Source organism: Balaenoptera borealis (assembly GCF_965194805.1).
Source record: "Balaenoptera borealis genome assembly, chromosome: 21".
NCBI lineage: Eukaryota > Metazoa > Chordata > Mammalia > Artiodactyla > Balaenopteridae > Balaenoptera > Balaenoptera borealis.
In genome coordinates, this window is record NC_138880.1 from 6,597,609 (window position 1) to 6,621,540 (window position 23,932).

The window sequence follows — 23,932 nt, forward strand, 5'->3', positions numbered from 1 at the left end:
CTAAAACTTTGAGGGTTTTTGTGGAGTCTTTAGGTTTTGCTATCTATGAGATCATGTCATCTGCAAACAAAGATATTTTTACTTCTTTCTTTCCAATTTGGATGCCTTTTTATTTTTTTCTCTTCCTAGGTATAACTTTCCATCCAAGATTGAATAGAATTGGTGAGGGTGGGCGTCCTTGCCTTGTTCCTGATCTTAGAGGAAAAGTTTTCAGGTTTTACTGTTGAATATGTTGTTAGCTGTGGGCTTCTCCTATGTGGTCTTTATTAGGTTGTGCTGATTTCATATTATTCCTAGTTTGCTGAGAGTTTTTCTTATGATAGATACTGAAATTTGACAAATTATTTCTCTGTGTATATTGAGATGATCATGTAATTTTGACTCTTTGTCCTTTTAATGTGTTTTATCACATTGATTTTTGAATGTTGAACCATTCTTGCATTGCAAGAATAATTTAACTTGGTCATGGTGTATGACCATTTTAAGGTGCTAGATTTCACTGGATTTGGTTTACTAGTATTTTGTTGATCACTTTTCCATCTATTCATGAGAGATGTTAGCTTGTACTGTTCTTTCCATGTGACTTTTGTATCAGAGTAATGCTGGATGCATACAATGACTTTGAAAGTGTTCCCCCCTCTTTTATTTTTTGGAAGCATTTGAGAAGGCTTGTGTTAGTTCTTACTTAAGTGTTCTATAGAATTCACCAGTGAAGCCATTTGGTATTGGGCTTCTCCCTGTTAGGAGGTTTGTGATTACCGATTCAGTCTCCATACTAGTTACAGGTCAGTTCGGATTTTCTATTTTTTTCATGAGTCACTCTTCTTAGGTTTCATGTCACTAAGAATTTATCCATCCTCTATGGTATCTGGTTGTTGGTATATAATGTTCATATTATTTTCTTTTGAACCTTCTTATTTTTGTAGCATAAGCTTTCATTTTTCTGATTTTATTTTTGAAACCTCTCGTTTTTTCTTAATCTAGATAGAGTTTTGTCTATTTTATTTATCATTTCAAAAGACCAACTCTTAGTTTTATGATATTGTCTATTGTTTTTCTACGTATTATTTTATTCCTGGTCTATTCTTTGTTATGTTCTTTTTGCTACTTTGAGCTTTCTTTGTTCTTCTTTTAGTTCTTTGAGATGTGAAGTTAGTTTATTAATTTGAGATCTTTTTAATGTATTTGTTTGTAGCTATACATTTACCTCTTTCCTCCGCTTTCACTGGATCCCATAAATTTTGGTATGTTGTGTTTTCTGTTTCATTTGTCTCAAGCTATTTTAAATTTCCTTTTTGATTCTTTTGTTGATCAAAAGTATGTTGTTAATTTCCACATAGCTGTGGATTTTTTACTTATCCTTCCGCTATTCCTTTCTAGTTTCATTCCAAAATGTGTTCAGAAAGGACACATTGTATGATTTAAATCTTCTTAAATTTGTTAAGAGTTACTTTGTGACCAAACATATAATCTATTGTGGGGAAAGCTTGTGTACACTTGAGAAGAGTGTATGTTCTGCTGCTTTTGAGGGGAATGTTCTGTATGTAGCTGCTGGGTAGATTTTGGCTATAATGTTATTTAAGTCCTCTTTTTTGTTTCTTATTCATCTCTGTTCTGCTTCCGCTACCCATTACTGAAAGTGTGGTATTGAAGTTCCCTTCTATTATTGTATTGCTGTCTATATCTCTCCTCAGATTCTGTCAGTGTTTGCTGGGGGTGTATTTAGATGCTCTAATGCTGAGGGTGTATATATTTATAATGGTTATCTTTTCCTGATGGACTAACCCTTTAATCATTATAAAATGTCCTTCTTTGACTCCTGTGACTGTCTTGACTTTATGTCTATTCTGTCTGATGTAAGTATAGCAACACCTGTGCCCGACACACAGTAGGCCAAACTATACCGAAACGTTGGAGTTTGGAGCAGAGAAAGGTTTATTGCACGGCCGTGTAAGGAGACGGGTGCCTTCTGCCTTAAAAAGCCTGAATTTCCCAAAGGCTGTCAGCAAAGCCCTTTTAAAGGCAAGCTGAGGGAGGGGTGTAGTTAGTTGCTGCAAACTTCTTGGTGTTGGATCCTTTGTTCTTGCTGCCCTCCATGTAGGTCAGGTCACGATGTTCCTGTAAACCTCCAACAAGACAAATGTTACTCTCTGTTCAGGTCAAGTCAGGGTCAGGCTGTCCTGTACATTTCAAGCCATAGGCAACATTCTTTTACAAAAGGTGCAGAGCCAGCCTGACTAAGCCCAGGCAACAGAGCACAAAGGTTAAAGTAAAAGGAACAGATCTAATATGGAGTCAGACGTGTTCTTCCCTATTAAACACCTGCTCTCTTTCGGTTGCCATTTATTTGGAATATATATTTTCCATCCCTTTACCTTCAGCCGCTATATGTCCTTCAATTTAAAGTGAAATTCCTGCAGACAGTATCGAGTTGAAACCTGCCCCCCCCTTTCAGCCTCTTGACATCTTTTGTTTGTGGCATCTAAACATTTACATTTGAAGTGATTATTGATAGGGAAGTTATTTACTAATGCCTTTTTGTTACTTGTTTGATTGATTGATTGACTGTAGTTCTTTTGTCTGTCTTTTCCTCTCTAGCTATCTTTTCTTGAGTTTCACTGATTTTTTTTTTTTTTTTTGGCTCCAGGTGTATTGATTTCTTTGTCTGTTTCTGTTATGTAACCTTTATTGATATTTTCATTTTGGTTACCATGGGGCTTACATGAAATATCATACAACTATAACAGTGTACTTTAAGCTGATAAAAACCTCAATAACATACAAAAAGTCAATTTTACTACTCCCCCTCGTTACATTTTATGTTATCAGTATCACAGTTTACATTACTGCATATTGTGTAAATTTTAACATGTTTTTAGTTACAGTTATTTTTATATACTATTGTTTCTTAACTTTTATTTTAGAATTAAAAGTGATTCAATCACTACCAATACAGTAATATAGTATTTGAAATTTCCTATGCATTTGCCTTTACCAATGACTTTCATTCTTTCTTTTGCTCTCATGTTGCTCTTTAGCACCCTTTCATTTCAAAGTGATGAATTCTCATTTGTATTTCTTGTAATGCAGATACAGTGGTGAGAAATATTTCAGCTTTTGTCTGGAAAAGTCTTTATCCCTCCATTTCTTAAGATTTTTTTTTGGGGGGGGGAGCAGTTTTAGGTTGCCGGCAAAATTAAGACAATGGTATAGAGTTTTCCAGATATCCTCTGGAGCCACATATGCATAGCTGCTGTCTTTAATAAACTCCCCCAAGCACAGTGGTAGATTTGTTACAGTTGAGGAACCTATGTGGGCACACTATAATCACCCAAAGTGCATGGGTGACATTTCAGTTCATTTTAGGTCTTGTGTATTCTGTGGGCTTGCACAAACATATAATGACGTGTATCCATCGCTATAGTATCATAGAGAGTATTTTAAGTGCCTTCAAAATCCCCTGTGTTCAGCCTATTCATGGTTCATTGCCACTGTAACCCTGGGCAACGTTTAACTTTCTCCGTAGTTTTGCCTTTTCCAAATTGTTATGTCGTTGGAATCATACAATATGCATCCGTTCAGGTTGGTTTCTTTCACTTAGTAATATGCATTCAAGGTTCCTCCATGTATTGGCGTGGCTTAATAGCTAATTTCTTTTTCCCACTGAATAATAATCCATGGTTTGGGTGCACTATGGTTTATGAATCCATTCGCCTACTTAAAGGCATCTTGGTTGCTTCCAATTTTTGACAATGTTGAAAAAGTTGCTATAAAACGTACATTTGCAGGGTTTTTGTGTGGGTTTAAGTTTTCAGCTCCGTTGGGTAGGTACCAAGGAGTGTGATGGCTAGCTGGATTGGATTGTAAGGGTATGTTTAGTTTTGTGAAATATTCCCAGGTTGTCTTCGACTGGCTGTCTCTACCATTTCGCATTCCCACCAGCAATGAATGAGTGTTCTGTTGCTCCACAAACTTGCCAGCGTCTGTTGTCAGTGTTCTAGATTTTGGCCATTCCTATCTCATTGATGCTTCAATTCTTAAAATTTTTAATATTTCTTTTTTATTTTTCAGCATGATTAGGTGACATCTACAAATAAGTTTTTATATATCTAAAATACAACATGAGTAATTCACATTTTTATTCTCTGTAAAATGATCACCGCAATCAGGTTTATTAACACATATATCACCTCATTTGGTGACCTTTTTTGTGGTAAGAACACTTAAGGTTGACTCTCTTAGCAATATTCAAGTGTATAACACAGTGTGTAACTATGTTAACTATAGTCGCCATGCTGTATATTAGATTGCCAGAGCTTGTTCATCTTGTAAGTGAAGGCTTGTACCCTTTGACGGCATCTCCTTATCTCCCCAAACTTCCTCTCCTCTGTTTCAAGGAATTTACCTTTTTGTTGTAAGATTCCACAAGTAAGTGAGATCATAAAGTGTTTCTGTTTCTCTGTCTGGCTATGTTCACTTAGTAAAATGTTCTCCAGACTAATCCTTCTCACACATGGGTGAATAATATTCATACATATGTGTGATGTATGTCATATGTCATTGGTTGTCTCACATATAGGATATATATCTTACATTTTCTTTATCCACTCATTCACTCTTGGACACTTAGATTGTTTCTATACCTAGGGTATCGTAAATAAAGCTGCAATGAACATGGGCGTGCAGGTGACACTTGGAAATAGCACTTTCCGTCCTTTTGGGTATATATTCAGAAGTGGGATTGCTGTATCATTTGGTTGTTCTATTTTTAAGTTTTTGAGGAACCTCCGTAGTGTTTTCCATAATGGCTATACCAACGTACATTCCCACCAACAATGTGCAAGGGTTCCTTTTTCTCCACATCCAAACAAATAGCAATGTTTATTATTGCTTCTCTTTTTGATAAAACACATCCTAACAGGTGTGAAGTGACATCTCATTGTGGTTTGATTTGTATTTCTTGCTGATTTTGATGGTGAGCACCGTTTCATATACCTGTTGGCAATTTGTTTATCTTCTTTTGGAAAGCTAACTTTTCACGTCCTTTGCCCATTGTGTAATTGGATTATTTGTTTTTCTGCTACTGAGTTATACAAGTTCCTTATATAGTTTTGATCAACTTCTTATCAGAGATATGGTTTGTACATATTTTCTCCCATTCCATAGGTTGTCTTTCCTTTGTGGTGCAGAAGCTGTTTATCAATAGTTTGATGCAGTTCCATTTAAAATTTTTTGCTTTTGTTGCCTGAACTTTTGATCTCAAATCCAAAAAATCATTGTCAAGAATGTTATGGTTCTTCTAGGCTATTTATATTGATATTTTCACATCACATTTAAGTATTTATTTCATTTCTAGTTAACTTTTGTAAGCGGTATAAGATAGGGGTGCAATGTCAGTATTTTGCATTTGAATACCCAGTTTTTATAACAGCTTTTATTGAAGAGACTGTCCTTTCCTCAGTCTGTGTTCTTGGCACCCTTGTCAAAGATTATTTGATGTTATTTGTGTGGATTGGTTTCTGGGCTCTCAATTCTGTTCCATTTTTTTCTCTGCTTAAATGTCAATACCATACTGTTTTGATTACTATAGCCTCTTAATGGTGTTTGAATCAGGAAATGTGATACCTCAGCTTTCTCAAGGTTGCTTTGCCTATCTGGGGTCTTTTGTGGCTCCCTAAGAATTTCAGGATATTTTTTTTCTGGTTCTGTGAAAAATGCCATTAGATTTTTGATAGGAATCACATTGAATCTATAGATCACTTTAGGTAGTTTGGATATTGAACCATACTAATTCCTCCAATCCATGAGCACTGGATATCTTTCCACTGTGTCATAATTTCTTTTATCAGACTGTAGGTTTAGAGTATAAGTCTTTCACCTCCTTAGTTTAATTCAGTGCAAAGTATTTTATTCTTTTGGATACTATTGTAAATGGAATTGTTTTGTTAATTTCTTTTTCTGACATTTTGTTAGTTTGTAGAAACACAAATGATTTTTTATGTTGATTTTGTACTCTGTAGCGTTACTCAATTTACTAATTTTTCCTTTTTAACCTGTGTTGTAATTGCTTACATTATTTCAGTTTTGAATGTTGAACCTGCTTTGCATACCTGGGATGAATCCCACTTGGTTTTGGTTTACAATTTTTAAATTAATTGTTGGCCTCTATTTGCCAATATGTTGTTGAGAAATTTTGCATATATGCTCATGAGAGATATTGGTTTGTAGTTCTTTTATTTAATGTCATCGGATGTTTTGTTGTTAGAATAATACTGGCCCCACAGAATGAGTTAGAAGTGTTTCCTCTGTTTCTATATTTTGAAAGAGTGTGTAGAGAATTGGTACACTTTATTCCTTAAGTGTTTGGCAGAATTCAAAACTGAACCCAATCAGGGCCTGCTGCTTTCTGATTTGGAAGGTTATCAGTTTTATTCAACTTCTTTAATAGACACAGACAGATTGAGATCGCCTGTTTCCTCTTCTGTGAGATTTGGTAGATGGTGTGTTTCAAGCAGTTGGACCATTTCATCTAGGATTTCAGATTTGTGGGCACAGAGTTGTTCATCACATTCCTTTATTGTCCTTTTAATGGGCATGTGGTATATACTTAAAACACTTCTTTTCTACTGATGTTGGTAATTAGTATCCTCTCCCTTCACTTAACACGCCGAGCGAGAGGTTTATCAATTTTATTGATCTTATCAAAGAACCGGCTTGGTTTTCATTGATTTTCTCTATTGATTTCCTGTGTTTTCAATGTCATTGATTTCTACTTCAATTCTTATAATTCCTCTTCTGCTGCTTCCCTTGGATTTAATTTGCTCTTCTCTTTTTAGTTTCCCAAGGGGGAAACTTAAATTACTGATTTTAGATCTTTGTTCTTTTGTCCTGTATGTGTTCAATTCTATAAATTTCCCTCTAAGCACGACTTTTGCTGTATCCTACAACATTTTGCAAATTTGTGTTTCCTTTTGCATGGAGTTAAAAATATTGTAAAATTTATTTGGAGATTTCTTTTCTGACCCATGTGTTCCTCAGAAGCATGTTTTTTAACCTTCATGTATTTTGGGATCTTCCAGCCGTCCTCCTGTTATTGATTTCTAGCTTAATTCTGTCATGGTCTGAGAACAGACATTGTATGATTTCTATTCTTTTAAGTTTGTTAAGGTTTGTTTCATGGCTCACAATGTCAATCCTGGTGAATGTTGCGTATGAACTTGAGAAAATGTGTATTCTGCTGTGGTTGGATGACGTAGTCTATAGACATCAGTTACGTCCAGTTAATTGATGTTGCTGAGCTTAACTGTGCCCACTGTCAACTAACAATGCCATCTTTCGCGTAGTGTGAGTCCCTTATAATAAACTGTCATCCCAGTTCCTCCCTCCCATTCCTTGTATCATTGCTGTCCTTCATTTCACTTGTATATAAGCATATATATAATATTTATACAGACTATGTGTTATATATTTAATATACACAATAGGTACATAAGCATATGCAAATACATTGTTGCTATGATTTGAAGAAACTGTTCTATCAGTCAAGACTGTGAAAAATAAACATTGTTATTATCACTATTCCTTCTTCATTGGTCTGCCTTCTGCATGTAGATCCAAGTTTCTGACCTATATCATTCTCCTGTGCTGGACCCCCAGGCTGGGGAGCCTGACGTGGGGCCCAGAACTCTTACTCCTGTGGAAAAGCCTCTGGAATATACTTATTCTCCTGTTTGTTGGTTGCCCACCTGGGGTGGGAGGTATGGGATTTGATTTTATCATGAGTCCACCTCTCCTACCTGTCTTGTTATAGTTCCTTGTTTATGTCTTTAGTTGTAGAAGATATTTTCTAGTAGGTTCCAGTGGTTGTCATTGATGGTCATCTGCAGATAGTTGTGATTTGGGTTTGCTCATGAGAGGAGGTGAGCTCAGAGTTTGTCTACTCCATCACCTTGGCCTGGGTTTGGTTTGCTAATGTTTTGTGAAGTTATTTGCATTGGTGTTCATCAGGAATATTGATGTGTAATTTTCTTTTTTTATGATGTGTCAGGGTAATGTTGGCCTCATAAAATGTTTAGCAAGTGTTCCTCCTACCTTAATTTTTGTAAGTTTGAAACTGGTAGATATTAAATACTAGAATATTTGATAGAATTTATCAGTAAAGCCATCTGTTCCTGGACTTTTGTTTGTTAGGGGATTTTCAGTCTCCTTTCTAGCAATTGTTCTATTCAGTTTTTCTATGTCTTCATGATCCAGTCTTGAAATATTGTATGTTTCTAGGAATTTATTCATTTCTTCTAGGTTGTTCAATTTGTCAGCATATAGTTGATCATACAAATCCTTTGTATTTCTGTGGTATTAGTTTTTACTTCTCCTCTGCCATTTCTTTTATCTATTTATTTTTAACATCTTTATTGGAGTATAATTGCTTTACAATGGTTTGTTAGTTTCTGCTGTATAACAAAGTGAATCAGCTATACATATACATATATCCCCATATCCCCTCCCTCTTGTGTCTCCCTCCCACCCTCCCTATCCCACCCTTCTAGGTGGTCACAATCACCGAGCTGATATCCCTCTGCTATGCAGCTGCTTCCCACTAGCTATTTTACATTTGGTAGTGTATGTATGTCAGTGCTACTCTCTCACTTCGTCCCAGCTTACCCTTCCACCTCCCCATGTCTTCAAGTCCATTCTCTACGTCTGCGTCTTTCTTCCTGTCCTGCCCCTAGGTTCTTCAGAACCACTTTTTTTTGTTGTTTTTTTTAGAGTCTATATATATGTGTTAGCATACGGTATTTGTTTTTCTCTTTCTGACTTACTTCACTCTGTATGACAGACTCTAGGTCCATCCACTTCACTACAAATAACTTAATTTCGTTTCCTTTTATGGCTGAGTAATATTCCATTGTATATAAGTGCCACATCTTTCTCCATTCATCTGTTGATGGACACTTAGGTTGCGTCCATGTCCTGACTATTGTAAATAGTGCTGCAGTGAACATTGTGGTATATGACTCTTTTTGAATTATGGTTTTCTCCGGGTATATGCCCAGTACTGGGATTGCTGGGTCATATGATAATTCTATTTTTAGTTTTTTAAGGAACCTCCATACTGTTCACCATAGTGGCTGTATCAATTTACATTCCCACCAACAGTACAAGAAAAGTCCCTTTTCTGCACATCCTTTCCACCATTTATTGTTTGTAGACTTTTTGATGATGACCATTCTGACTGGTGTGAGGTGATACCTCGCTGTAGTTTTGATTTGCATTTCTCTAATGATTAGTGATGTTGAGCATCCTTTCATGTGTTTGTTTGCAATATGTATACCTTCTTTGGAGAAATGTCTGTTTAGGTCTTCTGCCCATTTTTGGATTGGGTTGTTTGTGTTTTTGATATTGAGTTGCATGAGCTGCTTGTATATTTTGGAGATTAATGCTTTCTGAGTTGCTTCATTTGCAAATATTTTCTCCCATTCTGAGGGTTGTCTTTTTGTCTTGTTTATGGTTTCCTTTGCTGTGCAGAAGCTTTTAAGTTTCATTAGGTCCCATTTGTTTATTTTTATTTGCATTACTCTAAGAGGTGGGTCAAAAAAGATCTTGCTGCGATTTTTGACAGAGTGTTCTTCCTAGGTTTTCCTCTAAGAGTTTTATAGTGTGCAGTCTTACATTTAGGTCTTTAATCCATTTTGAGTTTATTTTTGTGTATGGTGTTAGGGAGTGTTCTAATTCATTCTTTTACATGTAGCTGTCCAGTTTTCCCAGCCCCACTTATTGAAGAGACTATTCTTTTCTCCATTGTATAGTCTTGCCTACTTTGTTATAGATTAATTGACTATAGGTGCATGGGTTTATTTCTGGGCTTTCTATCCTGTTCCATTAATCTATATTTCTGTTTTTGTGCCAGTACCATACTGTTTTGATGACTGTAGCTTTGTAGTATACACTGAACTTAGAGAGTCTGATTCCTCCAGCTCCATTTTTCTTTCTCAAGATTGCTTTGGCTATTCAGGGTCTTTTGCATTTCTATACAAACTGTAAAATTTTTTGTTATAATTCTGTGAAAAATGCCATTGGTAATTTGGTAGAGATTGCATTGACTCTGTAGATTGCTTTGGGTAGTATAGTCATTTTCACAATATTGATTCTTCCAATCCAAGAACATGGTATATCTCTCCATCTGTTTGTGTCATCTTTGATTTCTTTCATCAGTGTCTTATAGTTTTCTGAGTACAGGTCTTTTACCTCCTTAGATAGCTTTGAGCATGGAATCATGAATAATTTCATTACCGTCTTTTCTTCCTATATCAAAATATATTAAGTTTAAATGAAGTGGTGTTAAAAGTAAATAGAGAAGTAAAAATCATACTGTTATTTTAATTAACTTAGAGACATACTTTAGTATATTGTGACAATAAATAAAATTGTCAGATTGAAAATTCCTATTATTTAACTTGATTATACTTGCTTTTAGGATTGCACTCATTAAAAATGCTGTAAACCTGAAAGTTGTACTCTGATTGGAAAAGCAGAGTGTGGTACTGTACGATGCTGTGACAAAAACACTTGTAAGGTAAGTTTTCAAAATATTACTTTCTTTTCTTTTATGAAATTTGGCGTTCTTGTGGGTTCATTTTTAGCTTTTTTTTCACTTTTATTTTTACTCTTCATTGAAATCTAATACTTTATGTACTCGATTCATACACAGGTGATTTCAGAACTGAGAGGAGGTCCTTAGGTCTTTTTCAACCTCCTTTGTAACACTGCCTCTCACTGTATTGTTTCAATCTCTACTCAAGACCCATCCTGTTATTGCAATTAATAACAATTCCAGGTAATTTGGGGCCTATGAGCTCCTCTTGGTTGTGCCTGAATGTAGCTCTTCATGATCGAACAACTTATGACAAAATTATGAATAAACCACCCAACACACACTTGACATGCAATATTTGAAAAAAACAGACAATTATAATAATAAAAAACCCTCATTTTGAAAGTAGCAGAAAAGGAATCCATATAGAATAGTCAGCAATATGTAGCATATCTAATGTGAAGATTAGCTTTGGCAAGACCCTGGAAGTGACTGACTGAATCCTTGACTTCCCTTGGGAAGTTTTCCATTCAATTTTCCTTCATAGCCACATCTGATAGGAGACTGGGTAAGATCTCTGTTCTAGGGATTGCTTCATTTTAGCAACTCACCTTTTTTGTGTCACTTTCAGGGGTCTATGACAAACATAAAGACTGATTAATGAGAGGTTTTGTTGCCAAGTTTGCTTTTTCTTTGTCCATGAAATCTCTCCTAACATCATTTTCTTTGCTCTATGTGTGTTCTTTTTCACCCAGTGGGCTAGTTTTTAAAGTCAGTGGTCATTTGTTTCAAGACACATGAATGTAGAGGCCAGCCTAGGGTTTCCACTTCTTAGCAATAAACCTTGCTGCCCTTCCCTTCACCAGAGCTCTCATCTTAGTCTTTGTCTCCAAATCAGTGGGACTGAGCAGTCAGACTTTTCTAAACAGTCCATTGCCCTCTACCTACATCTCAAAGGATAATTCTTTACAACAGAGGTAATTGCTACATTTGGTCGAATGAAAATTCATAGTATAAGTTACTAGGGAGGGCTTCAGGGTAACAGCTAAATGCACTATGTTAGTTCACATTAATTTTATTATGTATTATAGCACGGAATGTGGCTTTTGCTGTCATTTAAAGGCTCACAGGTGCCTTACACTCTGCTCTCGTACGGGTGGCCATAAGCTTAAAAGGCTTTCCATTTTCTTCTCTGTCCACTTTCAGCTAGGCTAGTTTCCACTGACTTTTGTCTGCAATTTAGTGATCTGATCCAGTTTTTTCCCTATAAATTTTCATTTTAGATGGACACAAGTCCAAGTGCGAAGACATGGAAGACCAATAGTTTAACCAGCTGTATTTCTGGCACATACAGTGATTAATATGTTTTTAGCCAGTACTCAGACATTCCTATATGAAATTTAAGAAACTGTGATTGGTACTGCATAACACCAGTTATTATGGGTCAGTTGTATCTTGATGAACAGCCAAGCAAAGAATAACAAACAAACACTTACGAAGCTTAAGTAAGGCATGAGTCTAGCTTTGTGCTCAGGTGAATCTTTGTTTGGAACAGGAGCAACAGGATTCTTATTCTACATCTGTTGGATATCCTCGCCTTTTTGTTGGCAGTTCTCAAACAAGCTTTTCCTGTAGGCAGCACAGATAGCTCATTGCAGTTCCTGGCTTTTCTAGTCCATAGTGTGTGATATTTCAGAAGAGCAGAGGAATCCTCTGGTTCCCAACATCCATCTCCACCCTTGGTAGTGGCAGAAACCCCGACCCACACTACATTCTAAGTTAAATTCCCACCACTGTGTCTAGGGAGAAGTGTTCCGATTATCATCCTGAGTCAGCAGCAGTTTCATGTGATTTATAAACTCCTCATGGTGCAAGTGGAGTTAGTCCTGAAAGGAAAATTACTTGAAATGCAAAAAGGATAAAGATGTCCATTAAGAAACATTTTAGTAACATGGTAAAGACTGGCATTTGAGTTAGTTAGAACATCTCAGGAGTGCAACTAATTAGTCCCCAAGAATCAAAAGCGGGAAAACAAACACACGTAGTTTTATATCAAATATCTTCTATTTATCTTGAAGTAAGTATTCAGGATAACCAGAGCATTTTAACTATGAGAACTTTCACCAGAGCCATTGTTTTAGATTGAAGTGCAAATCACACAATAAAAAATTAACCGTTTTCAAGTGAACAATTCAGCAGCATTTAGTGCGTCCACAATGTTGTGCAACCACCTCGACCTGGTTCCACAGCAGGTTCTGCATCCGAACAGGAGACCCCGACCCATTACGCACGTACCTTCCTTTCTCCCTCCCCTCAGTGCCTGGCAACCAGCAATCTGCATTCTGCCTCTATGGGTTTACCTACTCTGGACATTTCATATAGGTAGAACCATACAATGTGTGACCTTTGTGTCTGGTTTTCTTCACTACGTACAGTGTTCCCGAGTTTCAGTCACCTTGTAGCACATATCAGTACTCCATTCCTTTACATGGCTGAAAATATGCCATTGTCCATACCCAGTTTGTTTATCCATTCATCCATTCATGGACAGTGGTATTCTTTCTGATCTCTTTCACCAGAACTTTTAAGTAAATTCATAATTTAACTTTAAATACTTACAAATATAACAATAATGGAAATGATAGTTGCAAATACAATGCTCCTATTTAAAGTTTTTACATTTGTTTTACTGCTTGAAAACAAATATTTGTTTTTCATTGTCTCACAGATAGCTGAAAGAGGACATCTGTGTAGGAGAAGCATAGATCCATGTGATTTTCCAGAATATTGCACTGGGGAATCTGTGTTTTGTGTACCTGATATGAAATCTGCTGATTTAGAACCAACAGAATGAATTGAGAGTTTGGCTGTAGAGTGTAAGAAAAAGTGCTTAAATGATGTTCATTGCTGTACAGCAGGAAGAGAGCGAGGCTACCATGTAAAGCCAGACCTCTCTGTGTCTAAATTTGTGCGCTTAATATATTTAAAAATTTATTTTAAAATGTATGGATGTTGAAAGAGAAAATCTGTATAGGTAACCATGAGCCAGGACCAGTGTCTTCTGATATGCCACAATTAAAAGGTTACATTTCCTCATAGATGAATCGAACATAGTTGAAGCATTTTTGACGTGGTAAGGGAGGGATTTAGCAAGATATGGTGTGCTTTTTACAAAATTCACAGGGATATATTAGGAGAAAATTCAGTCAGAACTGGAGACTAGTGAAATGGAATGCACAGGAAAAGTGTGATGAGGGCAGGATTGGGTAAGACGGAAAGAACAACAAAGTTTTCAGAGACCTAACGGGGTAGATTTGGTTGAAGTGGTGACTGGATGGATGTATTTGGGTTAGAATAAAAGAGAACTACAAAGACAAACATTTCTGACACAATGGATAATGACAGCTTTTACTAATGGCATGTTGTACAGCAGGTGAGAACCAGCTTGGTTTTGGAGCGATGAAGCGGAGGGGAGTAAGAAGGAGTTTGTTCTGAACATGTGTGTGTGGGACACCTGTTGAAAATGCACAGAGGACTGTTGGGAGTTCTCTTCCTCTGTAGATAAAAATAGAGAAAAGAGTAATTATTTCCTTCTCCACATATTGTATTTCTCTTTTCCTCTCTGTTTCCTTGTTCGTGATTTTCTTTGACCCATGTAAAACATAGAGTCTGTGTAAATGAGACATACATAAACACCAGTTTATAGCATTTCCTTTTAATGTGGCTATCACAGGTGTTTCTGGAAAATATCAAAAAAAAGAAAAAAACTTGGGTTTACAAATTCTGTAGAGCACAGGTATAGATTGTGACAGTATCAACTGTCTTACCATACTAATTGATATACCTGTAGTTGTGTAGCAAAATTAGACAGCTTTTATTAACAATTTATAAAATGTAGCATTTCTATTTTTCAATATTTCTTTTACAACAGTGACTAAACAATATTGTCAAAAGCTATAGCTTGGAGAAAAGATATTACCAAGAAATTCACCGTTAACTGGCCTGATTCAAGAATGAAAAACATCTGCTTTTCTCTCCTTTTGTGATGGCTTAAAGCTTTCAATTTCACAAACCAAAATAAATCCTGTGAGTGAAAGTATGTAGGCTTGTGTCTGTTGATTCTGTTCTCAAACTCAGGTTTGTGTGCCCGATGCACAGTGAGGCCAAACAAAGGAAAACATCAGTGCTTGGAGAAGAGAAAGGTATATTGCAAGGGCCATCCAAGGAGAACGGACAGCTCATGCTCAAAAATGCCAAACTCCCTGATGGCTTTTGGGGAAGAGTGTTTATAGGCAGAATTTGGGGCAAGGGCTGCAGGGTGTGGAACCTTCCCCTGATTGGTTGGTGGTGAGGTAACAGGGCGCTGCTCCAGGAATCTCAGTCATCAGCCTTTCCTGCCAGTGTGGGTCCACATGCTTGTGCTCAGCCTGAAGTGACTTCCTGCAGCTGGCTTGAGGGGGCCCTAGTGCCTGTTGAAGAGCTCAGACATACGCGTCAGATGGTTCTGCACATCCCCGAGGAGAACAGCACCAGGCCCCCTGCTGCACTGTTGTTTCTTCCTGCCTTCCCTCACTTCCCTGATTAGTAACTGTTTGAATACACCCTTTGGAACTCAGGGAAGGTCTAGGAAGCTGAAAGCCTTTTTTCCGACACACTGGAAGCTGGGGACTCAGAAAGCCTTTTGTGCCCAGGAGGGCCCACAGGGGGCCTTCTTTCACCATGATCCTCTAGTAGGAAATGAGCAGGTTGGCCTCTTTTGAACCTGCGAGGCTGCTGCATCCCAAACGGAAAACATTCTATTGTGCACTCCTGCCGCCAACTGCCCTCAGATACCCATGGCCCTGCTAATCGCTCCCATCTCAAGAGAGGACACCTGGAATCCGCACCTCTCCAGTAGTTCATGATTCTCATCCCCTACCCATTCCAAGCTTCGGGATATTGAGAGGAAAGGTTGCTAGACAAGGTCAGCCCCAGAGCCCTCAGAGAGTCACTAGAATCCGTTCTATCTTCAAGGAATTGCTCACACTGAGTTCCTGGTCATAGATAACTGTCCTGTCTCCAGGTGATACTTCCCTGCCCTCGTGGAAATTGAGCTCTAGAATATATCTTTGTCCTGTGAAGGAATCCAGACTTGCTGCTCTTTCCTGACTGAAGCTGAGCTTTTCTGGGTGACGGTTTCTTGCTTCAGTGCCCCCTCTCTTCATCTCCCTCTTCCTGAGATGGGTGCACTTCTGCACACCTCAAAGCATTATTTGTGGATTAGACATCCATCAGCCTATCTGGAGTCTAATTAGGACCTACAGAATTTCCATCAGTATAAATGAAGGTGCTCCTGGGTCAGGGGTGGAAGCATCTCATCACAAAGATCAAGAGTTTCCTTTTCCAAATGAGCAACTGATGAATGGCTACACAAGATGTGGTCCATCCATACAATGGGATAGTATTCAGCCACAAAAAGGAAGGAAGCACTGATACTGCTACAACGTGGATGAACCTTGAAACCGTTATGCTAAGTGACTAAAGCCAGTCACAGAAACCATGTATTATGCCTTTGTATGAAACATCCAGAACAAGGACATCTAGAGAGACTAAGATTAGTGGTTGTTTACTGCTGAAAGTGGGGGTGGAGAATGAAAAGCTGGGGTGGGTGATGGTAATAACTAAAGGGTAGAGGACTTGTTTTTGAGATGAGGGAACTGAAATTGACTGTGGTAACGGTTGCACATATCTGTGAATACACTAAAAACCCTACAATCATTCACCTGTGTGCTTTAAGTGGGTGAAGTCTGTGGTAAAAATAATACATATCCGGATGACTCTACCATAACTTTCCCTCATCCCCTTTGCCACTAACGTATTTGGGGCCATTATGATCACGGTCCTGCCTTATTTAATCATAGTTTCTCAGGATCAGTTTCCCAGGAGTACTACCACCTAGCAGGTCCAAGTTTTAGACCTGAGCAGAGTTTATTTTTGCTACTGTTGGTACTATACATCCTTGCTGTGGAGTGTCCTGGGATAAAGGAAGGTGTGGGTGAGTGGCAGGCAGAAGCTGAGTTAGGTTTTGAGCATGTGCACCTTAAGATATTTGTCAGAAAATTCAAAGACAATTACATATTCTGTCTTCTGCAGTGGTGTCACTTTCCCTCTCTGAGTTTGTCTTGCTGGCCTTCCCATTTCTAAAGCTTCCTTTTTACGGTTCTAACAGTAACTGTTAACAAGACACACTTAGGGTACATTTCAAAGTTTTCTTTCCCTTTCCTCAACAGATTATAATCTAACATTGTAAGAATAGGCACACAGTTGAAGAATTGTGCTTTTTATTTCCTTATCCAGGATCGAGTTCAATATTCTTTATTTTTCTTTGTTTGCAAATATTTTTTAAAAGATTATTAAGTCGGCAGTAACACGATTTAAGTAGAAAATTTCTTGTAAAAAATAGTTAATATACCTATTTTCCTCTTTCTCTTCCACCACAGTAAATAAACGTTGTGAGAAAACTGTAACATGGAGAAAGGAAGTTACCAGAAACTTCCGCAGAAAAGCAAATAATGCTTATTTGCCCCTTTATCCCTACTGAAGCATTTAAAAGATGTACACTTAGTCACCACAAACCAGCTGTGCGAAGACACTTAGGCTTTTGTCTGCTGTTTCTTCTCCCAGCCCCGAGTGCCCAGCCACTCAGGATGCCCAAGGATGAGCCCGCACAGCTGAAAGCGACTGCGAGGCCCTGGTCCTCACCCCCAGGGCCCGGGGGCCTAGCGCGCTGAACCCCTGAGTGCTGCTGCCCGCGAGCCTCAGGGCTGCCCAACGGTCTCTGACCTTGGCCGTGCTTCCAGCGCCCCGCCCAGCGATGTTAGTACTCCTTGCACTGCTTGCTGAGATTGGAGGGCTGCACGCCCTCCAGGGTAAGACCGCGGAGCCTCGACTTCCTTATCCCTCCTTTGGCTTCCGAGCAGGGCTGGGCTTTTCCTGGGGAGCAATTCCTGTAGCTCTGGGACCCCTACCGCCCCTTTCCCGGATTCCCTGCCTGTGCTTTCCTCCCACACCCCACCCCTACGCCACGCACCCCCGACCAGGGCAGGGGAAGGAAGATGTTAGCCAAGGAGTCCACTCTCTGCATCAAGGGTCCAGTGTCTCAGCAGCTGAAGGTCCTTCTCGGTCACCCACTCTGTGGCCAGAGGATATACGAGGTTCGCCACTGCCCTGGATGTATTCCTCAGAGACCCGAGAGAAACAGGTCCCAACGCGGTTATGGAAACGAACAGGATGGTCCTATAGAACTGCAATGGCTAATTTTTGTTGACTTGTTTGTATCTTAGCCATTTTCAGTGTGCCATTGAAAATCTATTGAAATCTGTGGACCAAGAAGGAGGGTAGACACGTGTAGATAAATTGACTTACAATTGTGGACCCCACCATGGACTCAAACTTAAGAACCCATGCTTGACTCAGCACTGTTGCAAAAAATCCCATTTTCTTTCTACAGATTCTGAGGGAATGTTCCTGTATGTCACAGTTCCACAGAAGATGAGGTCGAATGAGAGCGAAGATTCAGAGAAGCAGGTGAATGATCAAGGGTATTAGTTTTATAATTTAAAAGTTTAAGACGATTTTTCTTTACCTTTGTATTGAATCAGATCCTACTGATTTGTATTCACTTGCAAAGCAACATATTTTCATTGCTAACTCCTGTGCCCTTCTCTTCATCTCTCAGGCTCTTCTGACCTGTTTTTTCACAATTTTCAAGAAATAGTAAACACTTTTCAGGAATCATACTGATAGAAAAAAATCAATATTAAATAAGCATGACAATGAAATTTATGAAAAAAAAGTATTAATGGCCACTGTTAAAGTGACAGAGAAAATGGTCTTGAGCAAGATTTAGACCTGCAAGTTTTGACCCAGAAGCATCAGACTTATTAGAAGTAATGGCCAAAGAAAAAAAAGAAAAGGAAAAATAAAAATGTCACATTTGCCTGATTATGATGAAAATATTGTCAGTAAATAAATATTAACTGGAAAAAGAAGTTGAAAAATGCGTACCTGCTGTTAAAAACTGATTAAATTGAAGACACTCCAACTTGAATATTTTCTTGATTAAAATACTTCAAATTGGCATAATTATAATGTTTTAGATTACAAACTAGAAGTCACAATACAGGGGTTTAAATTTTCATGTGGTTAAAGTGGTGTGGTCAATATATAGAAACCCTGAGAAAATTTTTTCAGTTTGAAGGAACAATTTTTGAAATAAGAGTAAGTAAAAAAATTAAGACTCCATTAACTCTATTTTGACATACAGTATTGGAACCTATCATGATTCTCTTCTACTACTGAATAACTGTAATAAAAATTAAATGTGAAATTGTACTTGAAAATCACAATAAAATAATTTCCTTTAGAGAAGTATTTTCATATACTACTCTCATTTAATTCTCACATTAACCTTTTGAAATATTACATATATTTTCTTATATATATGAGAAAGAGGATTACAAATGTTCAGTTAAGGGAGTCAAAGTTATAAGTTTAGGACATGGAATCCAAACTTTATGACTCTGATTCCATTATAAATAAACTACTTTCTGTTGAAAAACTGTTTGCATAAAAGTTTATTTTCTTTTTTTTCTGATTTACGTCTGTTTGTATGTATATTGTCATTGCATGATCACTTTAAACTTCAAGTTGTTTACTTCAGTTATCACAATGATGCAGGACATGAAGTGTTTTGAAATCTCTGTATATTTCACTACTGGTAATTGGTCTGTTCATATTTTCTATTTCTTCCTGGTTCAGTCTTGGGAGATTGTACCTTTCAAAGAATTTGTCTATTTCTTCTAGGTTGTCCATTTTGTTGGCTTATAGTTGTTTATAGTACTCTCATGGTCCTTTGTATTTCTGTAGTGTCAGTGGCAACTTCTTTTTCATTTCTGATTTTATTGACTTGGGCCCTCTCCCTTTTTTTCTTGATGAGTCTGTCTACATGTTGATCAGTTTTGCTTATCTTTTCAAAGAACAAACTTTTAGTTTCATTGATCTTTCTATTGTTTTTTTTTTAAGCCTATATTTCATTTATTTCTGCTCTGATATTTATGATTTATTTCCTTCTACTGACTTTGGGTTTCTGTTCTTTTTCTAGTTGCTTTATGTATAAAGTTATGTTGTTATGGTCCATTCATCTACGTGTCTGTTTTTGTGTTGGTAAGATACTGTTTGATTACTACAGCCTTGTAATATTGTTTGAAATCACAAAGTGTGATGTCTCTGGCTTTGCTCTTCCTTTTCAAGATTGTTTAAGCTATTAAGGTTCTTTTGTGGTTCCATATACATTTTAGGATTGTCTTCTCTATTTCTGTGAAAAATGACATTGGGATTTTGATAGGGATTGCACTGAATCTGTAGATTACTTTAGGTAGTATGGAAAATTTTACAATTAATCCTTTCAGTCCATAAACACGAAATATATATTTATCTGCATCTTCTCTAATTTTATTCATGATTGTTTTTTAGTTTTTAGTGTATACGTTTTTCATCTCCTTGGCTAAATTTGTTCTTAAATGTTTTGTCTTTTGATGTTATTGTAAATGGTATTGTTTTCTTAATTTTCTTTCTGGTAGTTCATTGTTAGTATATAGAAACAACTGATTTTTGTATTTTGATCTTGTGTCTTAAAACTTTACTGAATTCATTTATTAATTCTGATAGCTTTTTGATGTAGTCTTTAGGGTTTTCTATACATGAGATCATGTCATCTGCAGAGATAATGTTACTTCTTTCGCCTCTTTTGTTCTCTCTGCTCCAGGAGGGCTCCCATAACTAGGTGATTTCGTAGCCAGTTCCTCTAGTGGCAGCTGTGTAAGGTGGGGCACTAGATGTGTGGACAAATTTCATTGAGGGAGAAGCTGGAGAATTAGCTTTATAGTTGGGATGAGTCAGAGCGAGAAAGCACAGGGAATTTCCTCACATCTGTTCAAGTCCCCAGATGACTACTATTTATGTACCCTGTCAGCTCCCTGGTGCAAGCTATTGAGAAGCTCAACCCTCAAACAGCAGCTGAGGAAGTATGCGCTCAAACCCTTAACACAGAGAAGCTGGGACCCTTGTGTCTTTTCCTGTTCCCTCTGCCCTAAGCCCAGGGAGATAGTCCTTGGAAGTGCTTGCACTTCTGTATAAAAATCTTCTCTTAAGATGAATCTGGGGAATCTGTGAATGCTGAGCCCCGTCAGGTCTCAGAGCTAGGTGGTATGGGATCCAAACCTTCAGGTGGCAGCGTTAAAAGTTGAGGTTCTATAGCCAATATGTTATAATAAGTAGAAATGGAGTATAGCCTTTAAAAATTGTGAATCACTGTATTGTACACCTGTAACATATAATATTGTACATCAATAGACTTCAATTAAAAAAAAAGGTTGAGATTCTAGTTGTGTAGACAAGGTCCTCTCAGGAAGAAACTGGAGGCTTGGTTTTATTGTTGGATTGAGCCTGGGGGAGTAGTCAAGCGAAGTGCCCATCGGCCCTTTCAGGCTCCTGGGAGGATCCCTATCAGCACCCACATGTAGTCTGATTAGAAGCTGGACCCTCAAGCTGCAACTGGAAAAGTGTGCAGTCAAACTCCTTCCAGGGAGAAAGTAGGAGCTGGGTGCTTTTGCCTGCTCCCTCTATGATGCACCCCGGGCTGGGGAACTATGGGAAGTGCTCATGCACACTTTTAAAAACTGCTTCTTTGTTTAATGGGGGTCTGAGGAATCAGGGATGGCAAGTCCCAGTGGCTCTCTGAACTAAGTTATTTGGAAGCCAGTCCCTTGGGTGGCAGCCTTAAAAGTTGTGCTGCTGGATGCCTGGTCCAAACCTTTTGGTTCTGAGGGGCATACTGAGAGTTGGGGGTTCCCTCCTGATTGTAAGCACTTTGCCAGGGGTGGGTTTTATGGTGAGTGTGTGTATCAGCCTTTCCTACCCATTTTCACAGTGGGTACTTTCTCAGTCACCCAGTGTTGAAGAGTCACTCTGCTACTTTCTGGATTTCTCTCACAGGGCATCAATCCATGTGAGGCTTATATTTGGTGTATCTGTGGGAGGATGGTAAGGCAGGAACCTCTTATCCTGCCATCAGACTGATTTCATATCCCTGTGTATAATTGTTTTTGATTGGATTAACCTTGCTAATTTTATTTGGTTGATTGCTTGATTTTGTGGTTTTCCTTTAAAATGTGCTATACTTTGTTTTGGCAGGCAATTAAGTTACTTATGAATCAGATGGACAATTTCATGCTGTCTTGTAATGTCTTTAGGATGAATGTTTAGAGTGGCCCTTACTCTAAGATTAGTTTCTCCGTAACACTAAAATTTGACCCTTCTGTGATCTCTGGTGGATGGCATGAGTGTTCAGTGACATTTTTCTCCTCTGGTTGATCAGACCTTGAATATCTCCCAGCACTATGTAAGCTGTGGGTTTTATTCCTCAGCTCCCCAGTTGTTCTTTGCCCATGGTGTTGGACAGACCCTAATTTAACCAAGTGATTCCTACCATCTGGTGTTCATGCCATTGAATAAGCTCCACCTATTGTTACGGACCAGGGTTCCTGGCCTTCCCCAAGCAATAGAAATGGATCAGAGGCCAGACAAGAAATTCAGGCAGGGCTTTACTGGGGCCCCTGCTGCAGCAAAGGGGAGGGAGAACAAACAGCAAGTCCCCTTTCTTGCTTACTCCCGGAGGTGGGGCAAGCTTGTTCCTTATATGAGGTGAGGGTAGCGGTGTGTCCAGGGGTCAGGCCAGAGGGGTGGCTTAGGTGTTTTGCCCACCCCTTAGGTGGTGGTGTGTGCAGGGTGCATGCTCAGTACCGCCCTTTTGCTCCCAACACCCTGTTTTTGCTCCAGGCTCTTCAAAAGTGGCAGCTGGAATTTGCCCCAACTGAGGCATACACGTAGTTTGTTTTTTTTTTAACATCTTCATTGGAGTATAATTGCTTTACAGTGGTGTGTTAGTTTCTGCTGTATAACAAAGTGAATCAGCTATATGTATACATATATCCCCATATCTCCCCCCTCTTGCATCTCCCTCCCACCCTCCCTATCCCACCCCTCTAGGTGGTCACAAAGCACCGAGCTGATCTCCCTGTGCTATGAAGCTGCTTCCCACTAGCTATCTATTTTACATTTGGTAGTGTATATATGTCCATGCCACTCTCTCACTTCGTCCCGGCTTACCCTTCCCCCTCCGCATGTCCTCAAGTCCATTCTCTACGTCTGGCATGCAGTTATTTTTAGTCCCATACAGTTTCTTTGTATTTTGTTGCTCCAGGAGAGCTGTATCCCGGATACAGGATATGCAGGTGTATCCTTTGCACTGCAGCAAAGGGTTCCAGGTCCCAGCCTGTCTCACTAACTATGAGTGTGGGAAAGACCTGTGACTTCCTTCCAACCAATAGGATATGGCCAAGTGGATGGACGTACCTCTGTTGATCACATTGTGTTAAATGGCAAAGGTTGGATTTCAAGCCTACGTTGTTCTATTACATAAAATTCAATTTAGCTAGACACTTTCTCACCCTCCTGATGATCTTATAAAAGCAACCTGCTGTACTGTGTACCGTGTACACTTCCTGTTCCTGGCTGCCATCACGTCAAGGTAATGAGGACCATTGTGACTTAGTCCCTGTAGCGTCAGAGCTCGTAGGGCTGGAGCTGCAGCGTTCCTTGCCAGCTTCATTCTCGCAGGTCTGTTTTCCTCCCAGTTTATGTGTGAAGCAGTGCAAAGTGGCTCCAGTGTTTGTTCGTATGTATATACGTATTTATAAACTTGCTATTGTTTCATTATATTCGGTGTAGAATGTAAGCCTATAGCCATGCCTCATTCATTTTGGCTAAGGATGATATATGTTTTTTCTAAATATAAACAATTAAAATCTAGTATTAGTAAATGGTACAATTATATTTTTTTCAAAATATCGTTTTCATTTATTCTTTTCAAAAGCCATCCCTGCAGTAAATTTAGCACCCTCATCCTGTATTTATTAGAAAAATTTTTAATTTTTACTATTTAGAACAAGAAATTCTGAAGAATATATTCTTTTTTAAAATGGATGGGGTGAGTCTTTTTCGACTTGAGTGAAAAATACTCTTTTACTTTATATATTTCTGATTTACTAAATCGTCTTTATTTGCTTTATTTTAGGTGACTTATATCATTACAATTGATAAAAAACCATACACTCTGCATCTCAGAAAACAGTAAGATACGATTTTTCCCTTAAAGCTGAGAATTTACTTTTTTAAAAATGTTTCTGTACACTATTTAAATTCAAGAATACAGTGAAATGTAGGCTGTTTAATTAGTCAATT

General features: G+C 38.2%; 1 protein-coding gene across 1 annotated transcript in view; it reads left to right on the top strand.

Moving 5' to 3' along the window:
- LOC309619623 (disintegrin and metalloproteinase domain-containing protein 18-like) overlaps positions 1–23,932 on the top strand; it is a 103,785-nt gene that overhangs the window by 2,406 nt on the left and 77,447 nt on the right. Inside the window, exons 3-6 of the mRNA XM_082374996.1 lie at positions 10,475–10,573; positions 17,255–17,499; positions 18,081–18,157; positions 23,766–23,821. Coding sequence (XP_082231122.1) covers positions 17,445–17,499; positions 18,081–18,157; positions 23,766–23,821 — 188 coding nt within the window. The 5' untranslated portion in view covers positions 10,475–10,573; positions 17,255–17,444. The remainder of the gene's footprint in view (positions 1–10,474; positions 10,574–17,254; positions 17,500–18,080; positions 18,158–23,765; positions 23,822–23,932) is intronic.